This window comes from Lithobates pipiens, unplaced genomic scaffold (genome assembly GCF_037356315.1).
Source record: "Lithobates pipiens isolate NorthernLeopardFrog02 unplaced genomic scaffold, aLitPip1_a1.2 Scaffold_19, whole genome shotgun sequence".
In the NCBI taxonomy this organism is placed as follows: Eukaryota; Metazoa; Chordata; class Amphibia; order Anura; family Ranidae; genus Lithobates; species Lithobates pipiens.
This window is the reverse complement of record NW_027507764.1, coordinates 496,862,594-496,878,188: the sequence shown is the minus strand read 5'-3', so window position 1 is coordinate 496,878,188 and position 15,595 is coordinate 496,862,594. Positions and strand designations below refer to the sequence as shown.

The 15,595-nt window shown below is 50.0% G+C and overlaps 2 protein-coding genes across 3 annotated transcripts in view; both read left to right on the top strand.

Moving 5' to 3' along the window:
* Nucleotides 1-15,595, top strand: part of RAD54B (RAD54 homolog B) — a 165,589-nt gene that overhangs the window by 23,797 nt on the left and 126,197 nt on the right. The window lies entirely within an intron of this gene.
* The window catches only part of FSBP (fibrinogen silencer binding protein), a 36,881-nt gene that overhangs the window by 1,728 nt on the left and 19,558 nt on the right, over nt 1-15,595 (top strand). Inside the window, exon 2 of the mRNA XM_077493042.1 lies at nt 13,162-13,602. Within this exon, the coding sequence (XP_077349168.1) occupies nt 13,229-13,602 (374 nt within the window). The 5' untranslated portion in view covers nt 13,162-13,228. The remainder of the gene's footprint in view (nt 1-13,161; nt 13,603-15,595) is intronic.

The following is a 15,595-nucleotide window of genomic DNA, read 5'->3' as shown; positions in this document are numbered from 1 at the left end:
GGTAGCCTTTGTGGCTGTCGCTTGTAGTTTTTCAATGAACTACCACAGCACTGTGAGCACTGTGGGGTCGTTTATTCAGTGTTATGCCACGTACACATGTTGGATTTTCTTTTTTTTTTTGCCGGAAATTCCGACCATGTGTAGGCTCCATCGGACATTTTGCATCGTAATCTCTGACACTTAAAATTTGAGATCTGGATCTCAAATTTTCTAATAACAAAATCTGTACACAGTTCCACACATGCTCGGAATCGAGCAGAAGAGCCGCACTGGCTATTGAACTTCAATTTTTCTCGGCTCGTCGTACGTAACCGCATTCTTGACGTTCGGAATTTCCGACAACCTTGTGTGACCGTGTGTATGCAATTGCAAGACAAGTTTGAGCCACATCCGTCGGAAAAAATCCCATGGATTTTGTTGTCGGAATGTGCGATCGTGTGTACGCGGCATATCTGTCAGAATGTATCGGCTTCCTCATATGAGGTACGAGCACATAGATACACTGACAGATCTGCAGGAGACCTGCATAGCACCAGTGATCTGCTGATCGCTAGTGCAATGCTTTCCAGGCTTCTGCAACAAACAAAAAAATTGCACATTTTTTTTACCTGCAAAAAGAAAAAGTGCATTTATTTATTTTTGTGAAAAGGTGAACTTATCCTTTAGTGAAGTAATGATAAAAAAAACACACTAACCCAATTGTTGGTAAAATATATAAAAGCTGATGTTATGCTGAATAAATAGATACATAACATGCACGTGCTCCTGGAATAGCGACAAACTACAAAACTTTAAAGATCTCCATAGGTGACGCTTTAAGAATTTTTACAGGTTACCTGTTTAGAGTTGCAGAGGAGGTCAAGCACTAGAATTTATTGCTTTCGTTATAAGTTTGTGGCAGTACCTTGCATGTGAGGCAAACACGGGGTGCACGACCTATGTATGCGTTTGCTTCTGTACGTGAGCATGGAGGGATGGGGGTGCTTTAAAACATTTTGTGTTTGTTTTTTTTTTTTTAACTCTGCCCCTTTAAAAAAATAGAAATTACTTTTATTCCTAAAAACAAAAAACCACATCCCTTGTGATAGAAATAAGGGATGACAGGTCCTCTATATGGAGACATCTGGGGGTCTATAAGACCCCAGATCTCTCCTCTACCCTGGAAAGCATTATATAGGTTTACCAGAGAACCTGACAAAAAATAAATAAAAACCTTCCTCCTTATGCCCAGCGTCATTCTTGTAACTGTTGTCTAATCAAAACTGGGTAGGGACTATATTCTACCATGGTTACCCATCCGAAAAGAAAATGATGGCAAGTTTGAAACAATTTTCTATTTCCTAGTGCTAGTAGCAAGACGTTGGAAAATAACTAGACATATCAAAGGAGGGATACATGGGAAAATGTTCATTGGGTGTAGAGAATGCTATAAGAAACAGACATGATCTTCAACTTGAAGTCACCCATAGTACAGTACACATGCCAAGCCTTTAACCCTGCTAGCTGCTAAAATGACTCTTGTGATCCAGAAAGCATGAACTTGGAAGAAGATGCAGTCTACAAACCTTGTACATACAGACAGAAGCAAACTGATCATTTTAAATTTAGAAGCTATGCAGTTTGGACATAGGCCCTTCAGGCTTTGGACACATCAACAGTAGATTAGGAGAAAGCCAATTTAGTTACATCCTGGTAAATTGGATGGAGATGGAGTGTAGTCTTAGGACAAAGTCAGGAAGAAGCTTCTATCGAACCTAAAATGTAAAATTCTGAGAATAAAACTTTGAAGTGGTTGTAAATCCATACATATACCCAGTGAAATGACAAGCAAAATGAAATCCTCCATGTTTCTTCCAGGAATCGTTTCCTTTTTTTAGGTCCCGTCCCATAGTCAGTCTTTCACAGCTAGAAAAGGTGGCCACTAACTTCAGGACCAAAGGAAGATGTAATTTTGGAGCCTCTTCTTTCAATTTGCAAGTCATTAAATTGAACACGGAGAGCAAAATTGCATTAGAGTCAAATTATTCAAAAAAAAAAGTTCTGAAAATATTATTGTAACTCATTCCCTATGAACCTTCTTGAGTAAGTAGAAAATCATGAAATTTAGGGTATTGGAAAGAGTGCCCCTAAAGACCATAGAAAGTCTGACTGATATCCAGTATGCCCTTATGCCGTGTACACACGATCGGAATTTCAGCCTGCAAAATGAGAGTTTTTTTGTCGGGAAATACGACCGTGTGTACGCTCTATTGGACTTTTGCTGGCCGAATTCCAACCAGTAAAAGATTGAGAGCATACTCTCAATTTTTCGTTAGGGAAAAGTTCCTATCCGAAAATGCGATCATCTGTGGCAATTCCGACACACAAAAAACCCACGCATGCTCAGAATCAAAAATGAGACGGAGGTTATTGGCAACTGGCTATTGAACTTCCTTTTTCTAGTCCTGTCGTACATGTTGTACGTCACCGCGTTCTAAACGGTCGGAATTTGGTGTGATCGTGTGTACGCATGACAGTTTCAACAGAACCAAAGGGTCTTAAACAGCAAGGTGTGTGGCCTTGACAGGAAGGGGTGGGTCATATTTAAATTGGGGGGTGCACGAGTTTAGTCAGGCCTAGGGCACCACAAAACCTAAACACACTACTGGTAAGCACCCCTGTTGATGTTATTTGGTTTGTCTCGACCCTCTAACTGTTTTATCTGCAGGACAACTTGTTCTGTTGAAAAACAGACTTACTGGATAGATAACCAGGTGAGAATAAAAGAATAAGAATTAGAATTGTAAGCTGCAATATAATGTTTGCTTTTGAGTTTAATAATGTTTTACTACCACCTTTAACATCTTCACAAACTCTCCTTCTTTTTATTTTCTTGACACTCTTTGGTTGTGGGAGAGAATGTATGCCATGTGTATGCTACAAGTCATAACCTTGAACATACACAGCTCTAAGGAAACTCTTCTGGCGCCCATGTGATGGCACCCTGCTGTCAGAGCAGCCAGTCACATAGTGCCAGTGCTATTATGTGGGAGGAAATGGGTGAGTTACAGGCTCTTTGTATGCAAAAGTACTGTGTATATCTCTGCTGCTTAGAGACAAAGAGTGAATGAAAGTGGGTATGTGAAGCTGGGGGACTGCAACAGGTAAAGTGCTTATAAAGGCTTCAGGTTTTGTACCCTAATGCATTCTCTGCATTTAGTTGAAAACCTTTTTATGTTCAACTTCCCCAGGCGTACTGAACTCGCACTCTCTATTGTCGTATCCAATCCTGTCTGCTAAAAATGGACAGATCCGTTCCCCATCCGTCTAGTGCAGGCATATGCAATTAGCAACTACAATTCCCATGAGGCATAGCAAGACTCTGAGAGCCACAAGCATGACACCCAGAGGCATGATGGGACTTGTAGTTTTGCAACATCTCAGCCCGAGCTAAGGTGGCTGGCACACAACAAGTATGAGCCAAGTCTTACAGACAGCTAAAAATATTGGTGTTGTGCCTCTGGCTCTGCCAAGTTTTGTTGGACCCAGGACTATGCAACCACCTTCAATTAGGCGGAGCATCTGCCATAGTTTAAGACCTAGAAACCTCTGGAGGAACCCTCACTGAGAATGGCAGTACTGGAGGGTGCCTACTTAGGGTTGCCACCTTTTCTTCAAGCCAAACCCGAACACTTTAGCGGTGCATGGCAAATTTTTTTGTGCTATACTCTATAGGATTTTAAAGACCAGGAGGAGAGCAATAATGCGTCGCACTTAGCACTCCGCGGCAAACAGTTTGTGTGGCCAATTTTAACAGGTGGCAATGGATTGGTGTCCGACTATCTTGGTAACTTGCGAAGCCACAGTTCGATCTGAATAATGTGACTGGGTCTTAGGCAGAAATTCAGACACGATTGAAAACCTGAGCTATTCAAGTGGACCCCACACAGGTGGCAATCCTAGGCGACATAATACAGGGGTCAGTGTTAACCCCCATAACATAGGGTCAGTGTCACACACTTAATATAGGGGTCAGTATTACACCCTCCATAATACAGGGACCCCCATAGAGGAACCCATTAGATCAGAATCCCTTTATATCAGTCCTCCCCTTAGAGACCCAAAAAATATAAAATTGAAAAAAAATGCAGCACAACCTCAATAATTGTGAATGATGGTGGAAACCCCCAAGGATAATCCAAGTATTAATACACTCCAATCTTTAAAAAAAAAAAAAACATACGTATTGTTAAAGAGGAAGTAAACCCTGATGGGTTTACTTCCTCTTTTTTTCCCTGCAAAGGTAAAGCATAATGGACTACTATGCATCGCATAGTAGCTCATTATGTGTCACTTACCTGACACAGGAGCCAGCGAAGTCGCCGCTGTCCCCTGTAGTCCGCCGCATCCATGTTGCTTGTGGCGTCTCGCAGCTCCGACGAATCACAGCGGCGCAACCGCGATGACGTCACTCCCGCGCATGCGCACGGGAGTCGCGCCTCGCAGCTCCGCCGCTGTCATACGGCGAAGCCGCGATGACGTCACTCCCGCGCATGCGCACGGGAGTCGACAAATTTGGCAAATCCATTCTTGGATTTGCCGCATTTAGTGCGCATGCGCGCCGCTGTCTACGGCGCATGCGCCGTAGACAGCGGTGCCCATTTTCGGGCAAATATCTCCTAAACCATATAGGTTTAGGAGATATTGCTTGGACCTACAGGTAAGCCTTAATCTAGGCTTACCTATAGGTCCAAGTTGTTTGGAAGGGTTTACTTCCTCTTTAATTTCCATACACATACAATAGTGTATGAATAATGGTGTAAATCCAGTCCACAATGTGTTGTGCTAATATCCAATTTATAAACACCTTTTGAGTTGGATACGTTGGATATTAGCACAACACCTTGTGGAATGGATTTACACCACTATTCATACACTATTGTATGTGTGTGGAAATTGAACAATATGTACGGTATGTTTAAATAAGATTGCAGTGTAATAATACTTGGATTATCCTGGGGGGTTTCCACCATCATTCACAATTTATTTTTTCACATTTGAATTGATATAATTATAAGGGGAGGTTGCACTGCATGTTTTATTTTTATTTTTTTAGATCAGGGTCCCCTATATCAGATTCCCTTTAGAGACCAGTCTCAGAGGAGAGGGGGGTCTGGCAGAGAAGAGAGGGGGGTCTGGCAGAGAAGAGAGGGGGGTCTGACAGAGAAGAGAGGGGGGTCTGGCAGAGAAGAGACCAGTCTCTAAAAAGGGGGTTAATATAAGGACACTGATCCTTATATCATAATGTGGGTCTCTAAAGGGGGTGCTTATATAAAGAGAGTTCCCCTTATCTAATAGAGGTCTCCAAGTAGGGGGAGGGGGTGCTGATATAATAGGGGGTCTCTAAGTGATCAACAGCAGTCAGAACCCCCCTCCCCACAGATTCCCTCCATTAGCTCAGATTCCCCTTCCCTTATATCGGTCCCCCCCTAGATAGATCAGGGATTCCCACATCAGTGTCCCCTGCCCTGAAAGACCCCCATTAGACTGCCTTACCGAGAGCTGCTTCGAGCCAGGAAGTGTGGGAGCATTCACTCACAGGCTGCTGTTAAATGATTAGGGCCCCCATCACCTGAGGAGGGAAAGAGGTGGGGGGAGGGAGAGAGATAGAGATACAGGAGAGAGGGGGGTCTGGCAGAGAGGAGAGAGAGACAGGAGAGGGGAAGGGGGGTCTGGCAGAGAGGAGAGGGGGGTCTGGCAGAGAGGAGAGGGGGGTCTGGCAGAGAGGAGAGGGGGGTCTGGCAGAGAGAAGAGGGGGGTCTGGCAGAGAGGAGAGGGGGGTCTGGCAGAGAGGAGAGGGGGGACTGGCAGAGAGGAGAGGGGGAACTGGCAGAGAGGAGAGGGGGGACTGGCAGAGAGGAGAGGGGGGACTGGCAGAGAGGAGAGGGGGGACTGGCAGAGAGGAGAGGGGGGACTGGCAGAGAGGAGAGGGGGGTCTGGCAGGGGGGACTGGCAGAGAGGAGAGGGGGCACTGGCAGAGAGGAGAGGGGGCACTGGCAGAGAGGAGAGGGGGCACTGGCAGAGAGGAGAGGGGAAGGGGGGTCTGGCAGAGAGGAGAGGGGGGTCTGGCAGAGAGAGAGACAGAAGAGGGGGGTCTGGCAGAGAGGAGAGGGGGGACTGGCAGAGAGAGAGACAGGAGAGGGGGGTCTGGCAGAGAGGAGAGGGGGGGTCTGGCAGAGAGGAGAGGGGGGACTGGCAGAGAGAGAGACAGGAGAGGGGGGTCTGGCAGAGAGGAGAGGGGGGTCTGGCAGAGAGGAGAGGGGGGACTGGCAGGGAGGAGAGGGGGGTCTGGCAGAGAGGAGATGGGGGACTGGCAGAGAGGAGAGGGGGGTCTGGCAGAGAGGAGAGGGGGGTCTGGCAGAGAGGAGAGGGGGGTCTGGCAGAGAGGAGAGGGGGGTCTGGCAGAGAGGAGAGGGGGGTCTGGCAGAGAGGAGAGGGGGGACTGGCAGAAAGGAGAGGGGGGTCTGGCAGAGAGGAGATGGGGGACTGGCAGAAAGGAGAGGGGGGTCTGGCAGAGAGGAGATGGGGGACTGGCAGAGAGAGAGACAGGAGAGGGGGGTCTGGCAGAGAGGAGAGGGGGGTCTGGCAGAGAGGAGAGGGGGGTCTGGCAGAGAGGAGAGGGGGGTCTGGCAGAGAGGAGAGGGGGGTCTGGCAGAGAGGAGAGGGGGGACTGGCAGAGAGGAGAGGGGGGACTGGCAGAGAGGAGAGGGGGGACTGGCAGAGAGGAGAGGGGGGACTGGCAGAGAGGAGAGGGGAGTCTGGCAAAGAGGAGAGGGGGGTCTGGCAAAGAGGAGAGGGGGGTCTGGCAGAGAGGAGAGGGGGGACTGGCAGAGAGAGAGACAGGAGAGGGGGGTCTGGCAGAGAGGAGAGGGGGGACTGGCAGAAAGGAGAGGGGGGTCTGGCAGAGAGAGAGACAGGAGAGGGGGGTCTGGCAGAGAGGAGAGGAGAGGGGGGACTGGCAGAGAGGAGAGGGGGGACTGGCAGAGAGGAGAGGGGGGACTGGCAGAGAGGAGAGGGGGGTCTGGCAGAGAGGAGAGGGGGGTCTGGCAGAGAGGAGAGGGGGGTCTGGCAGAGAGGAGAGGGGGGTCTGGCAGAGAGGAGAGGGGGGTCTGGCAGAGAGGAGAGGGGGGTCTGGCAGAGAGGAGAGGGGGGTCTGGCAGAGAGGAGAGGGGGGTCTGGCAGAGAGGAGAGGGGGGTCTGGCAGAGAGGAGAGGGGGGTCTGGCAGAGAGGAGAGGGGAGTCTGGCAAAGAGGAGAGGGGGGTCTGGCAAAGAGGAGAGGGGGGTCTGGCAAAGAGGAGAGGGGGGTCTGGCAGAGAGGAGAGGGTTGTCTGGCAGAGAGGAGAGGGTTGTCTGGCAGAGAGGAGAGGGGGGTCTGGCAGAGAGGAGAGGGGGGTCTGGCAGAGAGGAGAGGGGGGCACTGGCAGAGAGGAGAGGGGGGCACTGGCAGAGAGGAGAGGGGGGCACTGGCAGAGAGGAGAGGGGGCACTGGCAGAGAGGAGAGGGGGGCACTGGCAGAGAGGAGAGGGGGGCACTGGCAGAGAGGAGAGGGGGGCACTGGCAGAGAGGAGAGGGGGGCACTAGCAGAGAGGAGAGGGGGGCACTAGCAGAGAGGAGAGAGAGACAGGAGAGGGGAAGGGGGGGGTCTGGCAGAGAGGGGTGGGGGGTCTGGCAGAGAGAGAGACAGAAGAGGGGGGTCTGGCAGAGAGACAGGAGAGGGGGGTCTGGCAGAGAGGAGAGGGGGGTCTGGCAGAGAGGAGAGGGGGGTCTGGCAGAGAGGAGAGGGGGGCACTGGCAGAGAGGAGAGGGGGGCACTGGCAGAGAGGAGAGGGGGGCACTGGCAGAGAGGAGAGGGGGGCACTGGCAGAGAGGAGAGGGGGGCACTGGCAGAGAGGAGAGGGGGGCACTGGCAGAGAGGAGAGGGGGGCACTAGCAGAGAGGAGAGAGAGACAGGAGAGGGGAAGGGGGGGTCTGGCAGAGAGGGGTGGGGGGTCTGGCAGAGAGAGAGACAGAAGAGGGGGGTCTGGCAGAGAGACAGGAGAGGGGGGTCTGGCAGAGAGGAGAGGGGGGTCTGGCAGAGAGGAGAGGGGGGTCTGGCAGAGAGGAGAGGGGGGTCTGGCAGAGAGGAGAGGGGGGTCTGGCAGAGAGGAGAGGGGGGTCTGGCAGAGAGGAGAGGGGGTCTGGCAGAGAGGGGGTCTGGCAGAGAGAGAGACAGACAGGAGAGTGGGGTCTGGCAGAGAGAGAGACAGGAGAGGGGGGGGCCTGGCAGAGAGGAGAGGGGGGGCCTGGCAGAGAGAGAGCCAGGAGAGGGGGGTCTGGCAGAGAGGGGGGGGGGGTCTGGCAGAGAGGGGGACAGGAGAGGGGGGTCTGGCAGAGAGGGGAGGGGGGTCTGGCAGAGAAGAGAGGGGGGTCTGGCAGAGAGGGGAGGGGGGGGTCTGGCAGAGAGGGGAGGGGGGGTGTGGCAGAGAGGAGAGGGGGTGTCTGGCAGAGAGGAGAGGGGGTGTCTGGCAGAGAGGAGAGGGGGTGTCTGGCAGAGAGGAGAGGGGGTGTCTGGCAGAGAGGAGAGGGGGTGTCTGGCAGAGAGGAGAGGGGGTGTCTGGCAGAGAGGGGAGGGGGGGTCTGGCAGAGAGGGGAGGGGGGGTCTGGCAGAGAGGAGAGGGGGGGGGTCTGGCAGAGAGGAGAGGGGGAGGGTCTGTCAGAGAGGAGAGGGGGGGGTCTGTCAGAGAGGAGAGGGGGGGGTCTGTCAGAGAGGAGGGGGGGGGGTCTGTCAGAGAGGAGAGGGGGGGGTCTGGCAGAGAGGAGAGGGGGGGGGGGTCTGGCAGAGAAGAGAGGGGGGTCTGGCAGAGAGGGGAGGGGGGGGGGTCTGGCAGAGAGGGGAGGGGGGGTGTGGCAGAGAGGAGAGGGGGTGTCTGGCAGAGAGGAGAGGGGGTGTCTGGCAGAGAGGAGAGGGGGTGTCTGGCAGAGAGGGGAGGGGGGGTCTGGCAGAGAGGGGAGGGGGGGGTCTGGCAGAGAGGAGAGGGGGGGTCTGGCAGAGAGGAGAGGGGGGGTCTGGCAGAGAGGAGAGGGGGGGGTCTGGCAGAGAGGAGAGGGGGAGGGTCTGGCAGAGAGGAGAGGGGGGGGGGTCTGGCAGAGAGGAGAGGGGGGTCTGGCAGAGAGAGAGACAGAAGAGGGGGGTCTGGCAGAGAGGAGAGGGGGGGGTCTGTCAGAGAGGAGAGGGGGGGGTCTGTCAGAGAGGAGAGGGGGGGGGTCTGTCAGAGAGAAGAGGGGGGGGGGGTCTGGCAGAGAGGAGAGGGGGGTCTGGCAGAGAGGAGAGGGGGGTCTGGCAGAGATGAGAGGGGGGGGTCTGGCAGAGATGAGAGGGGGGGGTCTGGCAGAGAGGAAAGAGGGGGTCTGGCAGAGAGGAAAGAGGGGGTCTGGCAGAGAGCAAAGAGGGGGTGTCTGGCAGAAAGGGGAGGGGGGTCTGGCAGAGAGGGGAGGGGGGTCTGGCAGAGAGGGGAGGGGGGTCTGGCAGAGAGGGGAGGGGGGGTCTGGCAGAGAGGAGAGGGGGGGTCTGGCAGAGAGGAGAGGGGGGGTCTGGCAGAGATGAGAGGGGGGGTCTGGCAGAGATGAGAGGGGGGATCTGGCAGAGATGAGAGGGGGGGTCTGGCAGAGATGAGAGGGGGGGTCTGGCAGAGATGAGAGGGGGGGTCTGGCAGAGATGAGAGGGGGGGTCTGGCAGAGATGAGAGGGGGGGTCTGGCAGAGATGAGAGGGGGGGTCTGGCAGAGATGAGAGGGGGGGTCTGGCAGAGAGGAGAGGGGGGGTCTGGCAGAGAGGAGAGGGGGGGTCTGGCAGAGAGGAGAGAGGGGGTCTGGCAGAGAGGAGAGAGGGGGTCTGGCAGAGAGGAGGGGGGGGGCGGCTGACAGAGCAGATGAGAGAGACGGACAGGAGACAGACACACAGCGCGGGTTAGGACTCCGGAGCATGCAGGGCTGTCACGATAATCCAGACACAGTGCAGCCCTGCATCCACATGTGACCAGCAGCTACGGCTTGAGACAAATTCTTCAGGGACCCGTCACCTTCATGTTCCCCATCCGGTCCATCCCACACATGACCTGCAGCCTACTCGGCCAATCACAGAACACCCGCTGCTGCCCTTTGCTGAGCTGGGCTCAGACTCGGAGCGCACCGATGTTTAGGCAGTGTGAACTGAACATTGATAGCATTGATGTTTGTTGCGGCCGCGCCGGCCGGAGCCAGAGATCCGGCTGCCACAGGACGGTTGATGTGTGCCCGGGTTTCCGACGGGTGGAAACCCGGGCACATGTGTCCAAACCCGGACTGTCCGGGTCAAAACCGGACAGGTGGCAACCCTATGCCTACTACATGGCTGAGAGGAGGAGTATTGGATGTTGGGATGATTTTTGTTACTACAAACAAATGGCTGCTGCCCTCAACTATAACTGCCATTTGTAGCAAGGAGTACATGGAAGGGAAACGCATGCAAAATAAAACCAAAGAAATTTCCAGCTCAACTTATTGACCAGCTTGCTAACCAACTAAATTATCCTGTCTAACGGTATACAGGGATTTTGTTTGCACGCATTAGAAAATGTGCATGTGCATGTGCTTCTACTACAGAGGCTCTCAAAATTTAGAGTTAGGACTACAGATAATACTGCAGTGCCTTGATGGGCCTCTATAGCTTACACATATATTTCCAAATGTGTGCAAACAAAACCCCTGTTTTTAACGCATACCGTTAGGATAATTTGGTTTGTTGTAGGCTGGTCGGTAACTTGAGCTGGGAATTACTTTGGTTTGGTTTTGCATGCGTTGACTTTACATGTGCTTCTTGCTGCAAAGCCTAGTTATAGGTGGTGGCAGGGGCCATTTGTTTGTACTGTTGGAATGCTGGTGAGGGGATGCAGTGGACACCTTTTGCAGCCATAGTGCTATATGCTGGGTGTCCAGTGCGCTCCCGGTACCTTTTTAAAGTGGTTGTATACCCACTTTTTTAACTTTTACCTACAGGAAAGCCTATAATAAGGCTTACCTGTAGGTAAAAAAAATATCTCCTAAACCTGTACGGTTTAGGAGATATTCCCCTCGGTATGCGCCGCTGACTGCAGCGGCGCATGCGCACAAGGGGGTTCTCTCCGTGAAAATCCGGCAGCGCTCGTCCGGCCGGATTTAAATCTCCCGCGCGCATGCGCGGGAGTGACGATATCGCGGCTCCGGCCACTCACAGCGCCGGAGCCGCGATACCCGGAAGAGACGCCGAGGGAGCATGTCGGCTCCCTCGGCGTGGATCGGGCGAGATGTCGGGGCCTCGTTCTAAGGTAAGTATTTCATAATGAGCTAGTATGCGGTGCATACTAGCTCATTATGCCTTTTGCTTTGCAGGTTTTAAAAAAAAAAAAAAAAATTGCGGGTTTACTACTGCTTTAAGGAGGATTGAGCTCCCTCCAGGCTCACCTGCCCTCTGCCTATCCGTTATAATGTGTGTGCTTCTCCTATAGAGGCCCTAAAAATTTTGAGTTAAGACTGCAGATAATACTGGGGTGCCTTGACGGGGCTCTGCAGCTTACACGTGTATTTGGAAACGAAGCTCCTGTTTTTAGCACATACTGTTAGACAGGATAATTCAGTTGGTTGCAGGTTGGTCAGTAAGCTGAGCTGGGAATTTTCTTTGGTTTTGTTTTGCATGTGTTGCGCTTCCATGTGCTCCTTGCTGCAAAGGCCAGTTGGTGAGGGCAGTGGCCATTTGTTTGTACTGTTGGAACACTGGTGAGATGATGCACTGGACACCTTTGCTGCCATGGTGCTATGTGCTGTGTGTCCAGCGCGCCCCTGTGCCCTTTTCTAAGGAGGAGTGGGCTCCCTCCAGGCTCACCTGCTCTCTGCCTATCCATTCTAATGCTCTCAAAGTTTAGAGTTAGGATTGCAGGTAATATTGGGGTGCCTTGAGCTGGCTCTGTGGCATACACATGTATTTGCAAATGTGTGCAAACTTAACCCCTGTTTTTAATGCATACTGTCAGACAGGATAATTTGGTGGGTTGCAGGCAGGTTGGTAAGGTTAGCTGGGAATTTTCTTTGGTTTTGTTTTGCGTTTTTTATATGCATGTTTATACTTTTTAATTCTGTTCTGACGGACTGTTTGTCTTTTGCTATTATGTTGGTGGTGAGTCTGGGCGCACAGCGGAGGTAGAGATGACCCTGCATGTCATGCGGTCCAAAATCCATGTGCTTGAGGTCCTGTCAGCATCCTGGGTGTTTAGCATCATTAAATCTTAAACTGAAGCCGAGAACTGTTTTAAATACATACAGGCACTTGTTAAACCACATAAAAAAAAAAAAAGAAAAAAAGAATTACCTTTTTGCAATTTTTTTTTTTTTTTTTTTTAAACAGCGGCATGTTTTGCTTATTATACCGTTTGACAGGCTAAAGAAATTTCCCTAACACCATAATCCTCCAGGGCTCAGCAGAATGGAAAATGCAGGCGAGCCTGAGCTTTGCTGTGGAGTTTGAGCCTTGGGTGTAACCTAACTAGCTAGGGGAAGCAGAGCTCCTGATTGACAGCAGGACTAGCATTATGCAAATGCTGCAAGTCTGAACAGAGGCTGATTGGGGCTCCGACAGGGGCTCTCCTACACACGTCACCCGTTATCATTCAATATAGCCTTTTTTTTTTTCTCCTATAACCTTATATGTACCTTGACCTTTCAGCCTCCGTTAATAAATGCAGAAAGATAAGCTTTAGCTCCTTATAAACAAACAGCAATGTCTGTGGCTGATTTGTGTGGCACAAATGGTGTATTTAAAGCAATGTTGATCTCTGCTTATGTTTTAGTCACTCTTTTGTGTATCATGTTCTTTTTTTTTTTTCTTCTTTTTTCTTGTCTTCTTCACTTAACATTACAATGTGGTTTTGTAATTTATCCTACTGGTATCTTTCAGCATTCTTCACAAGCTATTATGTAGGTCAGGCCTGTCTTAAACAGATTTTCTGAACCTGCGTCAGATTAAGCTGAAGGAATTTTAATAAACCCTCCCTGGTAGGCGTAGGCCTAAGCGAGACTAACCTAGTTAAGCCTGATTTTTTTTTTTTTTCCTTGTGTGTATGTCTGTGGGGGAAAGAGCTGTGCAGAGCTCAAGGCTGAATTGTGTGTTCAGGAACTGTTTGCTAATAAAGGACGGCTTGAATATGGTGGGCAAAGCTCGGTCCTCCAATTTCACAGTCTTTGAAAAGCTGGATCTACTGAGGCTGGTGAAGCCATACATAGGAGTGTTAGAGGAACACACCAACAAGCATTCTGTAATCATTGAGAAAAACAATTGCTGGGAGATTATCGCAGAAAAGTACAACGCTTTGGGAGGAGGACGTCCTCCGCGCACGGCGCAAGGCCTGCGCACACTTTACAAGCGGCTGAAGGAGTACGGCAAGCAAGAGCTGCTCCAGTGCAAGACCACGCAGGCGGACTATCATAGCACGGTGTCCGAGGCCACCAAGAAACTTGTGGAAATTATTCCTCAGTTTGGCAATGTGTGTTTTGGAAGAGATCTCAACGGATTGTCAAGGTAAGACTACCATGTTGTAAACTTTTATGTGTTTGCTGCAAGAATTGGGATTTTTTTAATTTTATTTTTTTATAGGGCCTTCAACTACCACATGTGGCTCTCAGCTGTCCTTCAACACTTGCTCAGTACATTTCTTGCTGAACATCTGCATTGAAGAAAATAAGAGAATTCTGTAGGCTGCTGAAAGTGCTCATTGCCTGGTTACCTCCTACCTTATTCAGCCACTAGCCTGGAACAAGACCGAAATCAAAAGTCCTGATGGTCATACCTGTTCGAGGTCTGTTAGGCTGCCCATACCTTATACAATTTTCTTGTACAATTTTTTGATTTAACATAACCATATAATGTTCAGTCACATGTAAACACTTTGAGTTTGTATGCAGCCAGGCAGGCGCTTACATTACATAGTTGAAGGTAAATCTAAAGAAAATTGAATAAGAAAATTGTATAACGTATGGCCAACAATCACTATTGTGATTACTTTAAACCAAATGCTGAGCACCACAATTAGGGAGCTAGCATTTTCAGAATGGCAGCTTATAGATTTTCCTATAAAAACATAGCAAGTATGAAATAAACTAAAGGCTACCTATTTTTTTTTTTTTACAGTGTTAGCAATTGTTCTTTTCTATTTTTCACACATACGCGGGACTCTCGAGCTGCAAATGTTTGGGACCCGTATTATAGGGCATCCGTAATCTTGGCTCTTTACAGCTTCCTAAAAGCAATAGCTGGTCAATGATGCACAATGGGCTGTTAACCGTAGAAGTTGCAGTCAGTAGTAACAATTACTAACATTCTGTAAAAGGGATGCATTTAGATGCATTGCAATATGATGTTTACATGCTGTGAAAATGTGTGAATTTTTTTTTGTAGGACAAAATATAGTAACGGCTTAAAGTGGAGACGGAGAGAAATGTGCTAGCTACCTCCATAATACCATTATGACCTTATACCATGGCTTTGTGAAACCTCAGATTACTGAAGTCTGTTTGTTAACTGTTTCAGTGATCACAAAGCCAGAGTGCTGACAGTTTAGGTTTGCCAGGCAGTATATCTGCCCTCTTCTGCACAGGGTGGCTCATTCTCCAGCCTTTGATGGAGTTCCTGATGAATTAATGATCCGTTACTGTGGATATTTAAATCCCAGTATCCTCCAGAATTGCTTCCAGTTATTTCTGTTCTGATTGTGGTTATTGTTTTATCTATCATGGTTCTGTTAGATAGTTCTACTTCTGTTTGTAGTTCTACAAAATGTAAAACATTTTTATTTGATGTTTTACTTCAATGATTGCATTCTCCTTCTCTACACATCTATATATCTGTGCCCATTGTTGTGCTTACCGTTCTGCCATGTCAAACAGCTCAGTGCTGACAGGAATACATACGTTTGCATCAGTGATTCCCATCTAACATGCTGCTTGCTGGTTCTCTTTGGTTTTAAAATGTTCTGAGCCACTCCCCTAGAACAAGCGTGCAAATCAGAAGTTCTGACTTTCCTGGCTGCATGCTTGTTCCTCATCAAAAATGCAGAAAGGGCTGAAGCCAGAAACAATCGGAAATCTAGCCTGTACAATGGACATTCCCTTGACTCCTTTCTCCTGGCAGCAGAAAAATGATTGACATTTTTAAACATGTTTAGCCGCGTTTTACCCATGTTTAGCAGCACCCAGCACTTGTGCCTTATTTCATTTGATTTATTCTGGCCATTGAAATGAAAAAGTCAAATGCGCCTAGCGTTAATGTAAGTTTTTGCAGTGTCCAGTGTTTTTCTGCCAAAACTCTCCTCCCCTGAATGTGTTTCTTCTGCGTTCAAGCAAGGAGCATTTAACTTCTTCTAAACACCGCGGCTCCTATACTCTGGTAAATGTCTGTGTGGATGGAGCCCTAGAGGTTGATTTACTAAAAGTGGAGAGTGCAAAATCTGGTGCAGCTGTGCATGGTAGCCAATCTGCTTCTAACTTCAGCTTGTTAGTGGTTCTAAAGGCAGAAG